Here is a 20,199-nt window from a genome sequence, read left to right on the forward strand (position 1 = left end):
CTTTCTTTTCCCCTCCTCTCATGCTGGACACGGAGAGAGAGTGGAGGAAACATCTGTCTTTGTTCAGATAAAACATGGCCGTTACTCACAGATGACCTCCGCGCTCCTGTGGTTGTAGATCTTGACCTCATGCGGATGGGCTGACCATGATCAGCGGTTCCTGGGTTTTAATCTGCAGTCAATCATGTCTTAGAAAATATCACTTGTGCCTCTGATGTTTGTCTGTCTCTCACTCTCTCACTCTCTCTTTTTTCTGTGAAGAATTTTTACAACTTCCTTGGCCAACCAAACAGCTTGGCCACACTGGACCTTTCCAATACTGACTGTTCACTTGACCTGGTGAGTCATGTTGTTTCATAATCATGGAGATTTGGGTGTTAAAAATTAGATAGATAGATAGATAGATAGATAGATAGATAGATAGATAGATAAATAGATAGATACTTTTTTTTATGCAGTGATGTGTCTGTGTAAATTGTGCCTGGGAAAACCCAACACATGGTGAAATTTCACCAACTTAAGATTCTGATACTATTTTAGCAACATCCAGTATGTTGGTAGGATAGTATCCAGGATGTTGCTAGGGGACGGTATCCAGGATGTTGCTAGGATTGTATTAGAATCTTAAGTTGGTGAAATTTCACCAGTGAGGGTTGAAACGGAGCAGTAATCAAGGATTTTTGATTTCACCATGTGATAGGTTTCCCCAGATCCCATTACAATTATGCTTTTGAAATACTGGATTACATGTCTTACTGCCTACAGAAAACATTTGACAAATTACTTGATGGTTCTACTTGCTGACTGGCCTCTCTGACCTCTATTCACAAGCTTTTCATTACAGTCTGTCGGTGTATGACAGATGCTCGCAATGCTCTATGAGTGTCTTTACTGATGGGTGAATAATAATGAACTCATGAAATCGTTGATATGAATGATCATCACCGAGGATGTCTGTCTGTCCTTCAGGTCTGTTCTGCTCTGCTCAGAGGGTCAGTACAGCACCTCTCGGTGCTCAACATGTCCAAGGGAATCTTCCCCCATAGGTAAGCAATGGAATAGTTTGTATATTAAAAGGAACACGCATACACAACCATATATGATTAAGGACTAGATAATAAACAGCTTATTCATAAATAAATGGTCACCCTTATATATATACACACACACATGGAGAAACACAGATGTGCTCATACACAGACAAACATGGGGACTTTATTACAGATGTCCTAGTTAATCTTAGTCCTTAAATTTGCCAAATTTGCTCATCTTTTTTGCTCTGTCATTCAGATTTGTCTGTGGTGTGTATCCCTTGCCTAATTAAATCGTGTAGTCTCAAACATCTCCATGTAGGCTTTTCTTTGCTGATCTCGTTTTAGCATTCTGCTGCTACATCTGTTCAATGCTATCTGAATGACACCACCATGGTTATGGTGATGGTACCATCAATATAGAAAGGGTGGGTGTGTTTTTGTCAGAATTGATTGTCACAAATGTTGGATGTATGTACTGGAAGTCAGTCTGGATCCATGTTGAGCTCAGCTCAGTCCTTGTGCTGATGCAGGGAGAGGTCAGCAGGACTGGTGATGCGTGTAGATTCATTCACCCCAGTCCAGTTCCTTTGCCCTCTCTGGTCATCTGCACTCATGTACTGCTGACTCTGCTGTACGACAGAAATGTGCAAACACCATGATGATATCCAGGCTAGCCTTAGATTACATTGAGCCAAATAAGACCTTCCAAGTGCCAGACTCCCTGAGTAATGAGAAAAGTAGTGTGAGTAGAGGTACCTCCAGTAGAGCTCTAGTGGTACCACTCTAAGCCATAAGCCATATCAATTTAAACCATACCAGACTGGTTGAAAGAGCTGGATGGGATGTTTACATATAATGAATATAATGTATATATTATGGCAGACAGATGGCAGGGAATGAGGGAAAGGAGATGAGTCCTCCTGCCTAATATGGCCTAATTGTGGGCTGACCTTTGACACGGTTGCCAAAGTGCTCAATATATTGAATTGGTGTCGGATTCGGCGTGTAAGCGCAGACCACTGTTCTCTTAGTGAAAGTAAACACATGAGTGAGGCTGCTGACCTCATGTGATGATGATTTGAAATGACACGGATGGCCGGTCTGTCTGCAAGGCCCTCTAACAGAGCAGGCATGTGATGCTCCTCCTCACACCAGCAGGGTTGGCTGGGTTGGGGTGTGTGTGAAACGTGTAAATGTGTTTACACATGATGTCTATCGTGGTGTGATGGGAGATGTGGGGGAGGGGGAAGACAGGGTTGGTCGGCCATGCATCTTCAAAGAAACCTTGATCAAACAAGACATGTTTTGCAAACCAAACATTGTGAACTCTAAAAATACATATCTTTTTTGGAATCAGGCCACACATAAGTACAGAATGTACACATGTACAGAAGCTGCTTTGAAAATCAGACGAGGCTGCTATATCGACAAATAAATGGAAATGTTTACTCTTCTGACGATGAAAGTTGACTGTTGACTGTTCACAGGAAGGGGAAGGACATTCCTCCTGCATTTAAGCACTTCTTCAGCAGTGCCATGGTCCTGAGCAGTGTCAACGTGTCTGGAACTAAACTACCACCAGAGGCCTTAAAGTGAGTCCCCTCTCTTCGTCTCTGTTACCTCTGGAAACGTATGCGAGTTCTGAGGAGCCAATTTGGAGTCTTTTGATTACATTGTATTGTGTTGTTATTGTATTACGGTACAATTTCAGTGTGTGTCCTTGAAAAAAACAAAAAGTTTAAAGTTTATAACAAATCTTCAAGTTGTGTATTTCACTGTTAGCTCCATTGTTAAACATCCACTGTAGCTCTGCTATTTGAGCTGTTCAACATTTGGCCGACTAGTTAATCTGTGCCCAGATTTACATTCCTACTAAACGCTTGTTTCTTTTCCAGAGCTCTTCTCCTGGGTCTAGCCAGTAACTCAAATGTCAAAGAGGTTTCATTAGATCTTAGCTGCTGTGAGGTAAGACACTGCCCATTGACACTGCCTATTGATTGTAATCTTTCAAAACCTACCTATGATATTATCAGATTCATATTTGGGATTGCAAAATCAACACATGAATTTCATTTTTGTGTTCAGACTATTGAAGACTAATGGTAATTCTGAATCTATTGAGAGGATAGTGAAAACTGAAAATACCACAGTGAATGAAAATGAATGAATCTGTGACATTACTCTTTGAGCAGAGATGCATCAATAGGCATCAGACAAAAATGTTACAGCTGTAAACCTGTGGATTAAAAGCCTATCAGCATACGTCTTTATTCTGCACTGATGCAGAATATGTATTCAGCTGAGATGCAGTATGTTTATCAGAGGGAAAGCCTAAATGCCTTATGCCAGCGTATTTCCACCCTGTTAATCTTCACGGCCTGCCAATCACAAAAACCCTAAGAGATGGTAATTGTTAATTTTAGCCCAGTGGCCCATCTATCAGCATATAGCCTACCCTCTATCATGTAATACTCAGTTAATTTGTCTGTCAGGAAATTCCTTTTGAACTGTCAATTAAACTATCAACCATGTGTTCTATCCGTTAGCCTATGTTCATATTTTAATTACTGTTAGTCAATCAGTGTTAGCTGGACCCATCTGCTGGCGGTGACTCAAATGTGTATAATGAACAAATTTCCAATTTTCTGGTCCGTGTAGATTGAAGGAGGCTTCAAATTCATTATTTCGTAATCCTTATCTCCTATCGCATGTAGAAAGTGGATTGGAAGTATTCTGGAATCAAATCATTTGAGAACCATCCGCATAATGATGTGAAACTTGAAAGCAGTCTGGGTCACGATTCCTCCCAACCACAGTCAGCTATTAGAAATGCAGCACAATTAAATAGCCATGAGTGTACATGTGCAAACAGGCCGAGGGTCATTTTGTTGCGGTTGATGCTGGCCCGTGAGCAATCCTCACCACCCACTGTCCGGCTCTGACTCCCTCACAAAGATATTTGACATTCCTCTGAGACATTTATGCATAATGTCGCCAATGGCTAAGCCAGAGGAGAAAAATTCAATTTATATTCTTTCTCTCTTTCTTTCTCGCTCTCACTCTCTCACTCTTTTTGTTTCTCTTTGTCTCACACTCTTTTTTTCTTTTCTAACACACACACACACACATTCTCACCCGGCTCCACTCTCTCTTCCACAAACATTCACTGACACACACACACACACACACACACACACACACACACACACACACACACACACACACATTCAATTCAGCCTTCCATCGGCACAGTAATGCTTTCTTTCTAATTTGCTGAAAACTTAATTAGACGCAAATAAGCTTAAAACACCATTAGAAAACGACAGTAAAATCTTTCACAGTAAAATTAAATCATTGCAATCAGTGGCCATATTTGGCCAAAGCAAAGCAGTTGGATGAAGCATGTTTGATTGTCTAACAATCTCCGACTGCGCTGCACTGTCTGTGCCTGTGTCTGTCAGTGTGGGTGGGCATATGTCACATGCACATACACATGCATGGCAGTATTTGTTCTTATTTGTATGTGTTTTGATTTGTTTATGTTTTGTGTCTGTGTGTTTTGTTTGTTTGTTTGTTTGTTTGTTTGTTTGTTTGTTTGTTTGTGTGTGTGTGTGTGTTTGTGTATAACTGCTTGCCGTGCTGATCTGTCTCCCCCCTCCCCTCTTTCCTCTTAACGCGTTCCTAAGCTTGGCCACTGTGTAAGTAACTCAGCTCTCAAACACCGCAGACCGCTCTGCTCTCCCTCTCTTCCCTCGGCTGTTTCTCTTCTTCACATAATTGAATACCTCATTCAACTGCTCCTTCATTTCTTCCAAATTTGACCCTGGTCATTTCTTCTTTTGGACACCAATAACTGATGAAATAATTCTACTTGTTCAATTATTCAATTACAAAGACTGATTTAGTCTTGGACAGAAATTCCTGAATGACTACATTCTGCTTTTATAATTATTAAATTACATTTCTACATATTCCTAGGCTAATTCGGGGTATAACCTGTTTAAAGGTTTGCACCAATTCACTCCTGGCCAAGAGGAGGATAGACGCTATAGTTCAGATCACATGCACTTTGCCGGTTATACTTCACCGAATCTCACAGAATGCACTGCACCCCTGTCCTGTGTCCACAGGCAATATTTATTTGTTTGAGTGAATTTGTTGGTGTGACTATTTCTGTGTGCACAAGACTTGTGATGTTCTTCGGTTCTGCCCTGGTGCCTGGGCGCTGCAGTGATGTGTTGTCATATGTGGTCATGTGGTTCCCCCTTGCACAGCTGAGGTCAGGAGGCTCTCAGATCCTGGAGGGCTGCATCGCTGAGATCCCCAACATCTCCAGCCTGGATATCTCCGATAATGGTGAGCGGGCCAATCAGAAGCCAGCCCTGTGTGATTGACTGACATATCGCTCAACCAATAACGTGATTGATAAATGATTAATCTTCTCTCTTGTAAACCACTAGGACTTGACTCTGATATGGCCACCTTGTTAGTGTGGTTGGCCAAGAACCGGTCAATTCGTCATCTCTCTTTAGGAAAGAATTTCAACAACATCAAGTCAAAGTGAGTACTAAGAATGTAGGAAAGTCTATGACCTTATAAATGCACCTTAGTGGCATTGTTTATTATTGTGATTTTTATCTTTTTTATCAAGCAGTTAGCTGTCAATAATGCTTTTATTAAGGGGGCTAATTCTTTTTTAATTCTAGTTTTTTTGCCCAAAGCTTGTTTACTGTAAGATAAAGTACTAATAACATACCAAAGACCCTGCTGGCCTTGATGGCGTTTGTGCTATCTCACCCATGTGTAGAAACCTGGCTGCTGTCCTGGACAACCTGGTGCACATGATCCAGGAGGAGGAATCGGTGAGATGCGTCTGTCACATGCCATTTGCTCAGCCTTAGGCCATTTTCATGTGACCAATACATGACATTTTTATCCTTTCTGCCTAAAGGCAGTGGTACAGTGACGGCAACCTTGTGGCTGTCGTGGTGTGAAGGGAAGTCAAAGGGATATATTATGCTGTAAATGTGTTTACAGTACTGTATTAAAACACAGGAGACAGGTTCTTGTAATGGGGAGGGGGCATAGCTGAAATGCTGTGATAAGGATTTTATATGATTAAGGCCATAACGCCTGGGTGTTGCACCTAAACATTAATTTGAATTGGGTCTGTGTATCTGAAGAGTATTCTGAAGCCTACATTTGAGTGAAATTACCACCAGGACACACATGGCTACCTCCTGCGCCCTCACGTATTTTGATTTAAATTCATGCACATTACTATCTCTGTGGAACGAACAATACATGGTTTCAGTATGGGAGCAGACATACAGGATTTTGTGCTTTCCTCTGGCCAGGCACATAGATTATTGCACATCCTGCTTTAGATTTAACAGCTAGAGATATATCTAAATCTTTTTTTCATACAATTTGTTTTTATATATGCTAAAGCAGTTAATGTTTATCTGTTTGTTTTTATGGTGTTCATGCCTCATGTCTGTTGTGTTAAATTGTGTGTTTGCTGTGAACTGCTGCAAAACAACAATTTACCCTCCGGGATGAATGAAGTATCTATTTATCTTTATCTTTTTGTCTGTCTACCTGTTTGTCAGTTGATCGTCGGTCTCTCTCTCTCTCTCTCTCTCTCTCTCTATCTACTTATGATTGAGTAATTCTCTCCATCCATCCCCAATATAAGATCTAATCAGGCTGTTAGATTTGGTTTAAGCCCAGAAATATTCAATGTCAGTACAGCAGTGTAAGGTTAAAGTAGGTCAATGAAGAATGTTCCATCTCTGTTCCACTAGCAGATCTTGCTCTGCATACACAGGGTATTTGGGCATTGCGTCACCAGTAGTAGTTGTAGTTGTGACAGTTATTGTAGCAGTGCTACTTAAATCATAATCTCTTTTACTTTGAGCCAAAAAGGCAAACCTCATTCATAAGCTGAATTCCTGCTGGCAAATACCTTCTGAAAGGCAGATTGGGTAGCTCTGTGAGCCTGTCTTTATTCCTGAGACTTTAAACGCACTGGTGCTGTAACAGCCTTGCCCTACGCTCACCTCACACATACAGATGCTCATCTGCTCAGCTCGCAGGTATTTCTGCTTCACAAAGGCTCAGTTGGCTGCTATTCGGGTGTCCTGGAAATCCTGAAATGTTAGAATCTTTGACAAAAATAATCCTGTCAGTCTTTAGGCCCCAGGAGGAAGAGATAGAAAGAAAGAGAGAGAGAGAGAGGAGGAGGGAGAGAGCGAGCATGTGGAGAGGAGGGGAAGGGGAGGAAGTGGAGTCTTTGTGTGGGAGACGGTGAAGAGAATAAATGTTAGCTTCACTATGTTGAATACCTCAGCTTATCTCTAGAAAAATGTGGAATTTCATTTCTGTGGAATCTAAAACTTATATATTGTCATACCAACTACATCATGCCCTTGTGTATCTGTGTTTCCATGGAAGTGCAAATTAGGGGCTCCAGAGTCCTTATCCTTTATCTACATTTAAACACAATTGTTCTTTTTACTGAACATTGATATGGGAGCACTGACATTTCTTTCCTGAGGAATGACCTTTAATTGCTTCCGTTGAATTAACGTGAATCGTGTTTTTACAGCCGCTAACGTCCCTGTCCCTTGCGGACTCCAAGCTGAAGACAGACCTGACCATTGTGCTGAATGCACTGGGCAGCAACACCTCACTGACACGGGTGGACATCAGTGGTAATGGCATGGGGGACATGGGTGCCAAGATGCTGGCTAAAGCGCTACAGATAAACAGCAAGCTTAGGTGAGATTTCCCCTATTTGAATATTTTGATAACCAAGAGTATACTGCGGTGAGAAGATCTGCTCAAGTTATTTCAAGTGAACTATATGTTGGAAGTCTACTAGATTGTGTGATACACAGGGGCCGTCATAACATGGATAAATAGAGCTTTTGAGTGGATGCATTAATAATGAAGGGTATCATTTGTTAAACATCACAAAGGTTCATAATGTGTCGGCTTGCTTTTAAGTAATATGGTGATGGCTGCATGTATTGTTAATGAACATTTTGCTCTTCAAGGACTATCATCTGGGACAGGAACAATATCAGCCCACAGGGCCTGCAGGATGTGGCAGCTGCACTGGAAAAGTAAGTGTGTGTGTGTGTGTGTGTGTGTGTGTGTGAATATAGGATCTGATGCCTAATCATCAATGCTTTCATTCTGATCACATAATCAGGTGGAAGACTAGCAGAATGCCTGAGAGGCTAAAGATGGCTTAATGTTTAATCAAGAGGTCGAGCTCTTCATTAGATTCATTAGTAGATGATGTATCAGTTGCAGTTGTTCAGTGGGGGAAAATGTAATACGATTTTCAAGTGCAATTCACAATTGTTCTTTTTGTTTTCTTTTTTTGTTTTGTTTTGGAAGTTTTATCTGAATAAGTAGGCTCAGTTCTCAAGGACATGCTCAGTGTATCCAATTTTTAGAACACATGGATTTGAAGGATGTCCTGTTCTTAGATTTTTGTTGTGTCCAGAATAAAATGCATATGGTTTACAGTTTACAGATGTTTTATATCTTAGGGCCTACTAGTAAGTCATATCAGGGACTCAGTGCTAAGGATCCATCAAGACGGATGTCTTGTCCACTCTATTGTGCTTTCCATGTTTTACCTCAACTTTGCTTATTGGGGGCAGAAAATGTCTGGGATATAGAAATTGGAGGAGTCTCATTAAAATGAGACATTTAATAGGAAATCATCCTGTGCATATAGTTTTAGATATGCATTTGAAATGCTAGTGGATTATTTGTTGTCTGGTGTTTATGGCTTACATGACTTACTAGCAAACATCACAATATATTTGACCTTATTTGATTTATTTTACTGCTTGTTTACATTCTGACATATTCTAGTTTCTCTGCGTGTTTACATTTTGACATATTCTAGTGTGTGTGTGTGTGTGTGTGTGTGTTTGTGTGTGTGTGTGTGTGTGTGTGTGTGTGTGTGTGTGTAAAAGAGATTGAGAGTGATGGCTAGCAGGGAGAGGGTTGAAAGCGAACCTCTGAAGATTTGGCTCTTTGTGATTCCGATTGAAGCAACTGAGGCCAAAAATATATATAAAATAGTGAGTCAAACAAATAAATAAATAAAAACATCAAATGGAGAAAGAGCAAAGGAGGTGAAGGAAAGCAGGACCTCTCCTATGGGACACCAGGGTTCTCTTTCTGTTGGGTTTTCACTCACAGAGTATGACAACTACAAGAGATTTATGAGATGGCCAGAGAAGTTAGGGTGTGTGTGTGTGTGTGTGTGAGCACGTTCGTTTGTGTGTGTTGAGTTTTCATGTGCACTAGACACATGTTTGAAGACGATATTCAGAAGAAGTGGAAGTAAAAAACTGCCTGTTTGTGTGCCAGTCTCTGGGTCTCTCTGTGCCCAGCCAGTGGAGTGGAGGCTGGGGTTGGTGGGGTAGTATGGATGTGGAGTGCCAGGCTGCCGTGGTGGTACAGTCAGGAGACTGGGGCGAGGCGAGGGAACCCTGGGGACAGGAGACAGGGGGAGGGGAGGAGAAGAGAGGGGATGGGAATGGTGCGGTGGGGTGGGGGATGGGCCTTCAGGGATTGCCATCGGCCAGGCTGCTGCTGAGGACTCTTCCTCCATCTGTACTGAAACTGGAGAGATTGTTCCGTCAGTCAGCAGAGAGTACAGGAAGCCAAACCTTAGCATTTTTTCCATGTTGTCTATGTGTCCAGCTCACTGTTCTCTCACCTATATGTTGTATATGTTAATATTCATAATGGCGCTAAATCCAAGTTAAGCCAGACTTATCTTTAGGATTAACCTTTCCCACATCATGGCTTAGGCATGCTTACTTTTAGTAATTATTAGTGGGGATTCATGACTGTGTAATTGCAGATTGGTGACACTTATACTCAAGTATAATATGTGTAGGATAGCTGGTTTAATTTCCAACCGTTGGATAGGGGTTTGTCCTCAGACCACTCAAGGTCAAAGGTCAGTGTGGGTGGGATGAAAACAGTGCATCATTGTGTCCTAACTGCTTCTGCTGCTGCTGGTGGTGCTGCTGTGATAAGGCCGTTAATGGGGCCCTGGGTGTGTCTCAGGTGAGGGGGTGCCGAGCGAGCCTCTTCATCAGCCGCTCCCTGCTTGTCCGCCCCCAGAGCTCATGAATGGGGATGAGTCCGGCTGGCGGGTGGCGGGGTGGGGAGACGCCTCATTTTCACAGGGTCACCCGCGCCTCTAATGATGTCAAGTCCAGACAGTTAGGCTGTGAAATGGGTTCATTTCATTTCATCTGCCCGCTCCGCCGCCGCTGAGATGGATCTGATGAGTTTTTTTTTGTTAGAGGAGCTCATCTGATTTTTCACTGAGAGATGACTGTTGTCTGTCAAATAGTATTCATAATGAGTCAAAAATAGAAGAAAAGACAGAAGAAATGAAGAGGGGAGATAAAGAAAGGGTTGAATACGGTCTTGTGTTGCTCTCCTGGCCTGGTCCTGGTCTAATTAATCACAGATTATTCAGTGAATTCATTAAGCTGTGAATGTCCATCAGATGGCAAAAATCACTTATTCACTCTCCTCCATGCAGCTCATGAAGTTGTGTTAGTTAGTCGATCTCTAGGGTTTGTCTGTACTCTGTATTGTTAACGTGATGCCTGTGGGGATGTGTCATGAGAGAGAGAAGTCTAGCTCTGCCGACTGTGGTCTGACAGGAATGCACTGCTGCCCCCTACAGGAACTTCACCATCCGCTTCATGCCCATCCCCATTATCGACGCGTCCCAGGCGCTCAAAGCCAGCCCAGAGAAGACGGAGGATGCCCTGCTCAAGGTGTGGCACCTCAACATCTCACCCAGGCCTTTCAGCAAGAAGGACATGACCATTTATGTGTTCAAATGTATCTGTGAAAGCACTCAGTTACTACTAACCTTTCTTGTCCTGTAACTAGCTATTGTATACCAGACAGTATGCAAGCCAGTTCATATCTATCCATGTCTGACCAGGGTATCAGATCCTAAAATGAAAATGTTTTGTCTTCCCCATCTTGAAACAGATTGAGCATTACCTGTACAGAAACCATGAAACCCGGAAATACCTCCAAGAACAAGCTTACAGGTTGCAGCAGGGCATCGTCACGACAACCACGCAGCAGGTTATAATTATAATAATAATAATAATAATAATAATAATAATAATAATAATTCATATTATTATATGTATTATTATTGTCTGGATCACAGAACAATTGTTTGTTTCATGACACATGCTAGAATGTATAAGAATTCCTCATATGAATTGCTAAAACAGCACTGGTAGCACAGGGTGTTAAGTAGTGTATATATACTCTTTTGATCCCGTGAGGGAAATTTGGTGTTGATAAATGGCGCAGCTTTATGAGCAGATTTACTGGGCAACCACACAACTGGTTACATGTGTTCATTTGTGTGTATCATTAGCTTAAACAAAAGCAAGACTGTACTTCAGCAGCAAGCTGCTGCAAGCAACCATGCACAGAATCAACCTTCTCTCTTTCTCTCTCTCTCTCTCTCTTGCTCTCATTCTCTCTCTCTCCTTCAGATGATTGACCAGATTTGTGTGAAAGTCCAAGACCACCTCAACTCATTAAGGAATTCTGCTGAGACAGACACGGTCATGGAGGATATCAAGACCGCAGAGAACCTGATGAAGGACGCCAGAAACTCTAAAACAGTAAGGAGGAAATCTGACCAGTTACAAGTGTACACATGTCAGAGTCCATGATGTGTCTTGGTACACCTATAAACACTGGTCTTCTTCCACTTCCTTTCCTTTGCCCTTGTGTCATATGCTGTATTATCTTTACATATAAATGTTGGTGATATTTAATGATGTATCAATCACATAACAGTCTCAGTACATAACATCTATGTGATGTAGTCAAATGTTGTGATGCTATGCTTTTGTGATTTTTTGACCCTCTGTTCCTGCTCAATGTATTCCAGTTGAAGTGGCAACAATGATTGTAGTGTTGTCTCTGGGGTTTGCATCTGCATGTACGCCATCGCTCAAATCAAAGCCTTTTCTTCCGCACCGCCAGCTCCTGCCCAACCTGTACCAGCTGGGGGCAATCTCCAGAGAGGAGCTGAACGGCTCGTCAGTGGGGCCCATCCAGGAGAAGCTGGACTCCATGGCGGGGGAGGTGGCCCGGGTCATGGATGAACAGCTACAGGTACCGATGGCATTCAGACACAGAGGAGGCCATGGGGAGTCAGTGGGGGAGAGGGAGTAGTGAATATGGTGGATTGTGGTAGTGGTGGATGGGGGTATTTTATCACCTTACTTCTATAAATCTAATTCTCAAATCTCATGACATCTTTACGATCCCACGGCCTTGTGTACAGACAATAATTGAATTTCAATCACATCGTTTCGCTTATCGTTATTTAACCCTGGGTGGCGTTTTTTTCGAGTTGGATGATCTACAGTCTTTTGGGGAAATGGCCTGGGAATGGACTCGAATTGTTGCACAATTGCATCAGCCCTGGATGCCTGTGCAATTCATCTCTGTCAGATTGGCTGGCTGAATAAAACTCCCAACTATATCTCCCTCCAAGCTGTCAGACCCTGTTTTCAAACGCTTTCTCTGGAGAAAAGGAGAGAGGGAGAGAAGGAGAGCGAGAAAGCATGGGCTTGAGAGCAAGAGAGGTAGGGAGAGGGATAAAGTGAGTGTGTGAGAGAGAGAGAGAGAGAGAGAGAGAGAGAGAGAGAGAGAAAGGCAGGAGAAGACGCTGTATGGGGCAAACCTTCAATGCCCTGCCAAGCAAACATTTTCAAACTGACCTCACAACACAGCCAGACTCAGTAAATATGTACAGTGTGTAAATTGCTGGCCTGTGTGTATGTGTAGCTGTTGGCCGTGAGGGGCTGTCCGTCATCCTCTCCGTGAGGCGTTAATGAGCCGTGAGGGAGAGAGAAGGAGGAGGCCGGTGTGTTGTGTTGCGGAGCGGAGCAGAGTGGCCGCTCTGGTGGTGGAGAGCGATGTCCACTGCTCCGGTCTCCCTTGTTTGCGGCGCCAGCGCCACAGACTGCAGGGGAGCACAGACAGGCCACTGTGTGCCGTAGCCCCGGCCAGACAAACGCGCCTTTCACAGGCTCACCCAGAGAGAGCTGGCCAGGGAGGAAATGCCCCCTCCCCTCCCAGAGACTGATGGGAAGGAGTGCAGCTCAGCATTCCTGAAAACCGCCGGCTCATACGCTGACTGCAAATAGAAGGCATCTCATTTCTTTTTTTAGATTTAGAGCATTTAGAATCTGCATATTTATATCTGCATATTACAGTTTGGTACAGACTGTAATAATCATTTGAAAGTGTTGTTCAGAACCAGCAGCATATTACTCGCAGGGTGCCACTCTGTCTGGCTGTTTAATTATTTTAATCATCAGCTGCAATTTTTTTTCAAAGAGCAGGTAATTAGAAATATGTGTTTCAGCGTGCTGTTGTGTGTGTGTGTGTGTGTGTGTGTGTGGAGGGGATGGGGCGGTTGTGTTTGTGTGGGGGGGAGTGTGTGTTACCAGCAGTGAGGGTAGCTTTGTTTGCTCTTGATCTCCACACAGTGGGCTTGTTTACGGCTGAGGGCCTCAGGTGTATAAATAAGCCGCCTCTCATCCAGCGAGCCTGGCTAGACACATTGATCTGTGAGGATATCAGACAATGCAGAGGGCTCACTGGAGTGGTTTCACTAGGTGTCACAAGCAGAGAGCGTAATATCAAATGCTCTCAATCACACACATCACCAAGCTGGGCTGTGGCATCTCTGGCATCGGTATGTAGTTACAAACACCTCATCTGTAGGCTACACTCTACAAAACAGTTTAAATAAGGTGTCACCAGTGCTAAGCTGGTAAATCTTTCCATCTTAGCTTTCTTTTGTTATTTTTTTGGCCTTTTGTTTTATGCCTTGAAATTGATAGGACAGTGAAGTGAGTGGGAGAGAGAGATGGGAGAGAGAGATGGAGTGGGATCGGGAGACCCAGATGTGATATAGGTGCTGTAGCCAGGCATCGGGAGACCCAGATGTGGTAGAGGTGCTGTAGCCAGGGATTGGGAGACCCAGATGTGATATAGGTGCTGTAGCCAGGGATTGGGAGAGCCATATGTGGTAGAGGTGCTGTAGCCAGGGATTGGGAGACCCAGATGTGATATAGGTGCTGTAGCCAGGGATCGGGAGAGCCAGATGTGGTTGAGGTGTAGCCAGGGATCAGGAGACCCAGATGTGGTAGAGGTGCTGTAGCCAGGTGCACCACAGCGCCCCCCCAAGCTTCAGTGTTTCTTTATTTACTCATTCATGTTTTAGACAACAAAGCATTTAGTGTGAAAATTATTTTGAAATATTTTAGTTGAATAATATTTTTTAGAATTCCAGGACCCCCCAGACCCATACTGTATGTATATTCATGCACACAAGTACCTGATGCTGGAGTCCTGACGTAAACATGGTTTGGTTTTCAGAGTTTGCTGGAGTCGATGGTGGACGCAGCAGAGGGTCTGTGTCCGCACGTAATGCGGAAGGCCAACCTGCGGCAGGACCTGATGAAGGCCAGCATGGGCAAGATGGTGGTGCCCCGCAGCTTCGTCAAGAACACCCTGCTGGAGCAGTCAGGCATCGACATCATCAACAAGATCAGGTGGGTAGTCCAGTTTGTAATACTGTTTGTAAAACATGTAGTGAAATGGCATTTAGCTGCTCAACTTTCCTGTGCAGAGGTGTCTTTTATAAGGATAAAGAAAGAAAGATTTAGAAATAATTTAATAAATAAGATTGAGAGAGAAGGGGGGTAAAAAGTAAAGTGTAGTATGTTTTATGTGTGTTCAGGATGCGGGTGGCTTGAGGAAAGAAACTCCTCCTCAGTCTTTCTGTTTTAGCCATGTGAGAACAGAGACGTCTGCCTAACCTCAGTGGTCTAAACAGTCCATGGTCAGGGTGTGAAATGTCTTTTAGAATATTTTGGGCCCTTGTTCGTGCTATTCTGGTATAGATATCCTGCAGGGTAAGGAGAAATGCTCTGATGGGCATTTCAGTCATAGGATTATGTTTATTAATGTGCAATGTCCATGTCAAATAAACAAAAAATGAATACATGCATAACATACATACATACAGTACATATGAATGTATGCAGTGTTTCCCATAAATTGACTTATTTGTGGCGGCCCACCACAATATCAACATTGACCACCACACAATGAGTTTCCAGGTTGTACTAAATTGTGCTTAAATCTGGTTAGCATCATAACCACGCTGCACTAATTTGTTAAAAACTGTTGCATTCAAGTTAATTCTGCAAACCTACCACCACAAATAGAATTTGTATGTATGTGTGTATTTGTGTATGTGCGTACATACAGTACACATATTCACATACACAAGCAAGCCAAATAAGCCAGATGTTGTCTGCTGTGTCTGCAGTGAGGTGAAGCTGAGCCTGGCCTCCTTCCTCTCCGACCGCGTTGTGGATGAGATACTTGAGGCCCTCTCTGGTTCCCAGCACACACTGGTAAGGACGTAGTTAATCCCCTACCTATAGCACAAGGAATTATAACACCTCTCCTGTGTAAAGCCGAAAAAAGTTATATAGTCTATCATCTTTTTGGAATGCATGTCAAACTTGATATAGACTCTATGTTCTATGTTTCTAATACAATATTCAGTATGAATAAGCTATCCCCCCTCCGTAGGCTGAACACTTGTCCAGGAAAGGGCAGGCACTGACGCGCCAGGGCTCTCTGGATCTGGATGTGCCTGAGGAGAGGGTCTCCAAACGGGGCACCATGGAGCTCATGGAGGGGGAGAGGCTGGATGATCTCGAGACTTGCATGGTGAGTGTCTTCTCCTCGAGAGTCGTCCTTCTTGAAAGCAAGATGGATATATAGATCGAAAGGGCTCTCTTTCATAGTATACGCAACGAAAATGGCTCTTCTGCGTAAGAGATTGAAGAGAATTCATTTTGAAATGTTGTCCAGCTCTGCTCTGGGTTAATTGTGCATGGGAGCACTGATGAGTTACATAATTCCATGTTAGCTACATTATAAAGTTTGACAGAGGAAGGAACTATCATTCACATTATTATATGAGTGGAATGAATCTGTAGCTGATTCATTGAATTGTGTATATCAGGGAAGGGAGTCAGCAACCATGTGTGTTTAGATATTTAGAAGTGTTTATCCTGTGATGGACAGTGAGTTCTGTCCCCTCTGGCCTGTGGGAGGGTGATGAGTCCATCCCGTAATGAATGTTGATGTGTTATAGTCTCACACACCCGGCCTCAGAATAGAGAAAACGTGACAAGGACAAGTGCACCCGTAGGATGGTAGATGGTGTTCGCTCTCTCACCGTGTAAAAGCCTTGTGTTGCTTCTTTGGATGTGATTGATGTACAGGGCTGTGTGCTGTGGGTGGACCAAGCATTTAAAGTCATTTAATTTGCTTAAATCTCAGATCATGTTTTCTTCATTTGCAGTGGAATTTGCACTATTTTTATTATATTTTCAGTGGAAAGACTAACATGATCGCCATCGTATCTAAGTGCTGTGGAGGTAGTCCTAAAAAAATTAAAATTGTCATGAGGCTTTAAGACCAACAGTACCAGACCATGTAATGTGTGGTGTGACAGAAATTATTTTCCATTCTGTGCACCATGTTTGTTTACGATTGCATTTTCATTTCTTATTGGTGGACGGAAGTGTCCTGTTGCTGTGAACCACTTTTATGAAGCCATCAGCAAACACTTTATGTGCCACGGTGCTGTAAGCCATTAAAGAAAAAAGCAGCCATGGCCATGATTTCTTCTCTCAAAGGCAACAGAGCAAAGTTAGGTCTGCTGTGCCTTGTGGATGTCTCTGTCACACAGATGCCTTTTAAAAGTGGTCTTATAACTCTTTCTACTTTTTTTCTTTCTTTCTTTCTTGAATTTCTCCTTGGGGATCAATAAAGTATCTATCTCTCTCTCTCTCTCTCTATCTCTCTATCTATCTCTCTATCTTTCTCCCTCTATGGTTCTTTCTCTGTCTGGGACTGGACTAGCAGTAGATGTTGCCAGGTCTCATTAATCCTCTCTTCTCATGCTCCGTTCTTTCTGCCTCATCTCTCTCTCTGCCATTTGCCTTCTCTGTTCCATTCTTTTGCGTCATTGGAGACTCTGTGCTGTACCAGTGTAAGTATTGCTTTTTTCTGTCTTTCCCTCTCTCCTGCCTTTTGTTCCCTTTTTTATTATCTCACTCCTCCTTCTCGCTTCTCTCTTTCGGTTCCTCTTCAGGTCCTTTTTTCTTCTCTCTGTCCTTTTCTCTCTCAATGCTCTTCTCTCTGCACCTCTGCCAGTCAGTGGTCACTGCCACGGTCATTATCACAGAGGACCACAGCTGTCCAGACCCACAGTCTCAATCTCACTGTGGGCAGTTCAGTTCAGTCCCCCCAAAACAGATGGACATTTCTGGCCCCATGCCACCTCTGAATTGATTTCAGAAGAGCTCATCTTCTGATGGGCTGCCTGCCTGTGTGTTGTTTTTTACTCCCTCCTTCCCCTCCCTGTGATGGATGAGAGCCCCAAAGGTGAGATGGACTCTGGCCATCTCACAGCTACCCCCACTGCCCCCCCCCCCCCCCCCCAATACTGAGCCTGCCTTGTGATGCGGGTTCAAGACGCCTGCCTGTGTTTGCTGCCACTGCCTTACATGGGAACCAAAGACATGCATTCCACCTGTCACCTGGTCATGCCATGCACCTATGAGCCAAACCCAGTGCCCACACTAACCCAACTGAGAATGGAAGCTAACGCTAACCGTGTAGCTCCAGTGCCAACCCTTCGCTGCTGATCCCATGTTTTCCTGTTGTATGTAATGCTGCTTGTCATTCTGGGACTTTGTCCATGTTTGTAGCCCTGTTCCATCAGCGTGAATCCCTGCCTGTCCTCTGCAGTTGCTCCTTCTCCTTGTCCAGTCCATTTTGTAAAGTAGTGACGTATTTAACGTGACCCAGAGTTAAGTGCAGAGGACAGGTAGCTGACAGTGTCTTGGCAGGAGTCCATAATATCATCTCTCTCTCTCGACTGCTTGAGCATAAACATCCCCCCCACACTGGGTTCCATCAGCCAAGTGGACAGAGAGCTGCAGGTAGAGCTCGTCTGGGTGGGCTCCGAGGGGCTTGTAGTGTGATGGCATGCTGAGCATCCATGGTTACCGATTGCGGCAGGATGGTTTGTTTGAGGTGTCACTAATAGGGCTTCACGGCCAATCTCCTTGAGTGCTCACACACACACACCACACACCACACACCACACACACCAAACACACACACACATACACACACACAGAGCATGAAACACACAAGGACTCACGCGCGCTCTCTGCATGAAAAGAGGCTCGTCTCAATCCCTCGGCCACTTGACAGCAGGTCGTTCGGCTGCTGGGTGAAGCTCTGCTCAGCTGATAAAACGCTATCTGCTGAGAGGGACGGTGATGGACAGGGATAATGGGCCTGCTCCTGTAGAGCAGAGAACACTCTCTCTCTCTCTCTCTCTCTCTCTCTCTCTCTCTCTCTCTCTCTCTCTCTCTCTCTCTCTCTCTCTCTCTCTCTCTCTCTCTCTCTCTCTCTCTCTCTCTCTCTCTGCACTGAATAGATTCAAATTGTGCAGAGAATTTACCTTTTTAAGACATTCATGATTACTCTGGTTTTGCAGAAGTAGTAGTGCAGAAAATGAACAATTTATTTTTGTTAAAGGATTCAAGATTATCATATTTATCAGGTTAAAAGCTTTCATCAGATTTGGATAGGTTCAGTTTCACTTCCGAATTTTGAGTCTGTAATGCAAAGACCAGATATCTGATTTGATTTCCAGTGTAGTCATGCCATTTTGAAAAACATGGGAGCATCTGAGTTACTAAGGGCTTTCATCTGTTTTCGAGGCATTGATAAAAAAAAAATTGAAAGATTGTCAGTGAAAAGGCTCGTCATTGGTTAATCTTTGCTTCTAATCCACAGATGACCCCCAAGTCCAAGAGGAAGAGCATTCACAGCAGAATGCTGCGGCCTGTCTCTCGTGCCTTTGGTGAGTGAGTGAGTGAGAATTCACATGGAGATACTGACATCTCACAGGGGCTGATATGTAATCCTGAAAAGAGTCCTCTTCAGGGGGGAGCCTTTAACACAGGGGTAGCGTCGGTGTACCAAACCACAATCGGGTCTAGAGCCCATAGGGACTCCGGTTCAAATCCAGCCTTAGGTCATTTCCTGTTCCCACTCTTCACCTCTCTCTGATGTTCACCATCCTGTCAATTAAGGCTAAAATGTATTTTTTCTTTTAAATATTTCTAAAAAGTGTCCCCTTCCTTGTCCATCCATCAAGTCTCAGCAGTACAATTGTAGCATATTGTAAATGTAGTAATGTAAGTAAATGTAGTTTAGTGTAAATGTAAAGTGTAAATGTAGTTTAGTTTAGTAGCAGTAGTTGCTAGAGTTTTTCCTTTACAGAATGTTGATGCACTAAAACTCTTAAGGTTCTAAAATTCTCTTTGCTCTCCCTGTGCATCCCTCTTCTCATCTAGAAATGGAGTTTGACCTGGACAAGGCTCTGGAGGAAGTGCCCGTCCACGTGGATGACCACCACCAGGCTGCCCCCTCTAAGCTGGAGAAGAAGCCGCCGGGGTCCATGGGGGAGCTGCCCTCGGAGGAGGCCAAGAAGCTGCAGCACTTCACCAAGCTGCGGCCCAGGAGGAACAAGAAGACCCACTCCAGCAAGGTCCCGGTGGGTGTCTGGCCCGTGCCTTCTCTCTCTCTCTCTCCCTTCTCACTGCTGACTGACCAGTTTCGCTGAGTTTCACTGGTGTCCGGTTCAATTAGACTAATCAGCAGTAGCCCAGATTCACTCAAGCCTTCATGTTGGTTCAGCTCACTCACACTCGCCTTGTTTGAGCTGTGAGCCAACACCGTTCACGGCCTAATTGATTCATGTGTGTGTGGACAGTGATATGGGAAAACACAGCAAACATAGATTGTAAATGAATGATTTCAACTGTTTACTGTGAGTACTTCTAGTCATTTACAGTTTTGTGATGACTGAATCACTCTTTGTCTTTTTGCTTTTTTGTTGCTTTTTCTGTTTGTCTATTTGTCTGATTTGTGTCGTCAT

The 20,199-nt window shown here is 43.6% G+C and overlaps 1 protein-coding gene across 6 annotated transcripts in view; it reads left to right on the forward strand.

Annotated features, from left to right (window-relative positions):
- The window catches only part of LOC121705541 (F-actin-uncapping protein LRRC16A-like), a 66,294-nt gene that overhangs the window by 37,807 nt on the left and 8,288 nt on the right, over positions 1 to 20,199 (forward strand). For 4 of the 6 annotated variants that reach the window (XM_042086568.1, XM_042086574.1, XM_042086570.1 and 1 more), the window contains 19 exons: positions 262 to 339; positions 970 to 1,046; positions 2,522 to 2,626; positions 2,930 to 2,999; positions 4,721 to 4,732; positions 5,309 to 5,390; positions 5,495 to 5,594; positions 5,842 to 5,896; positions 7,645 to 7,817; positions 8,096 to 8,164; positions 10,777 to 10,870; positions 11,094 to 11,192; positions 11,618 to 11,749; positions 12,117 to 12,248; positions 14,529 to 14,704; positions 15,487 to 15,574; positions 15,756 to 15,896; positions 19,053 to 19,119; positions 19,616 to 19,815. In XM_042086568.1, coding sequence (XP_041942502.1) covers positions 262 to 339; positions 970 to 1,046; positions 2,522 to 2,626; positions 2,930 to 2,999; positions 4,721 to 4,732; positions 5,309 to 5,390; positions 5,495 to 5,594; positions 5,842 to 5,896; positions 7,645 to 7,817; positions 8,096 to 8,164; positions 10,777 to 10,870; positions 11,094 to 11,192; positions 11,618 to 11,749; positions 12,117 to 12,248; positions 14,529 to 14,704; positions 15,487 to 15,574; positions 15,756 to 15,896; positions 19,053 to 19,119; positions 19,616 to 19,815 — 1,950 coding nt within the window. The remainder of the gene's footprint in view (positions 1 to 261; positions 340 to 969; positions 1,047 to 2,521; positions 2,627 to 2,929; positions 3,000 to 4,720; positions 4,733 to 5,308; positions 5,391 to 5,494; positions 5,595 to 5,841; positions 5,897 to 7,644; positions 7,818 to 8,095; positions 8,165 to 10,776; positions 10,871 to 11,093; positions 11,193 to 11,617; positions 11,750 to 12,116; positions 12,249 to 14,528; positions 14,705 to 15,486; positions 15,575 to 15,755; positions 15,897 to 19,052; positions 19,120 to 19,615; positions 19,816 to 20,199) is intronic. The other 2 variants (XM_042086571.1, XM_042086573.1) reach the window with 1 other exon arrangement.

This window comes from Alosa sapidissima, chromosome 3, assembly GCF_018492685.1.
Source record: "Alosa sapidissima isolate fAloSap1 chromosome 3, fAloSap1.pri, whole genome shotgun sequence".
Lineage (NCBI taxonomy): Eukaryota > Metazoa > Chordata > Actinopteri > Clupeiformes > Clupeidae > Alosa > Alosa sapidissima.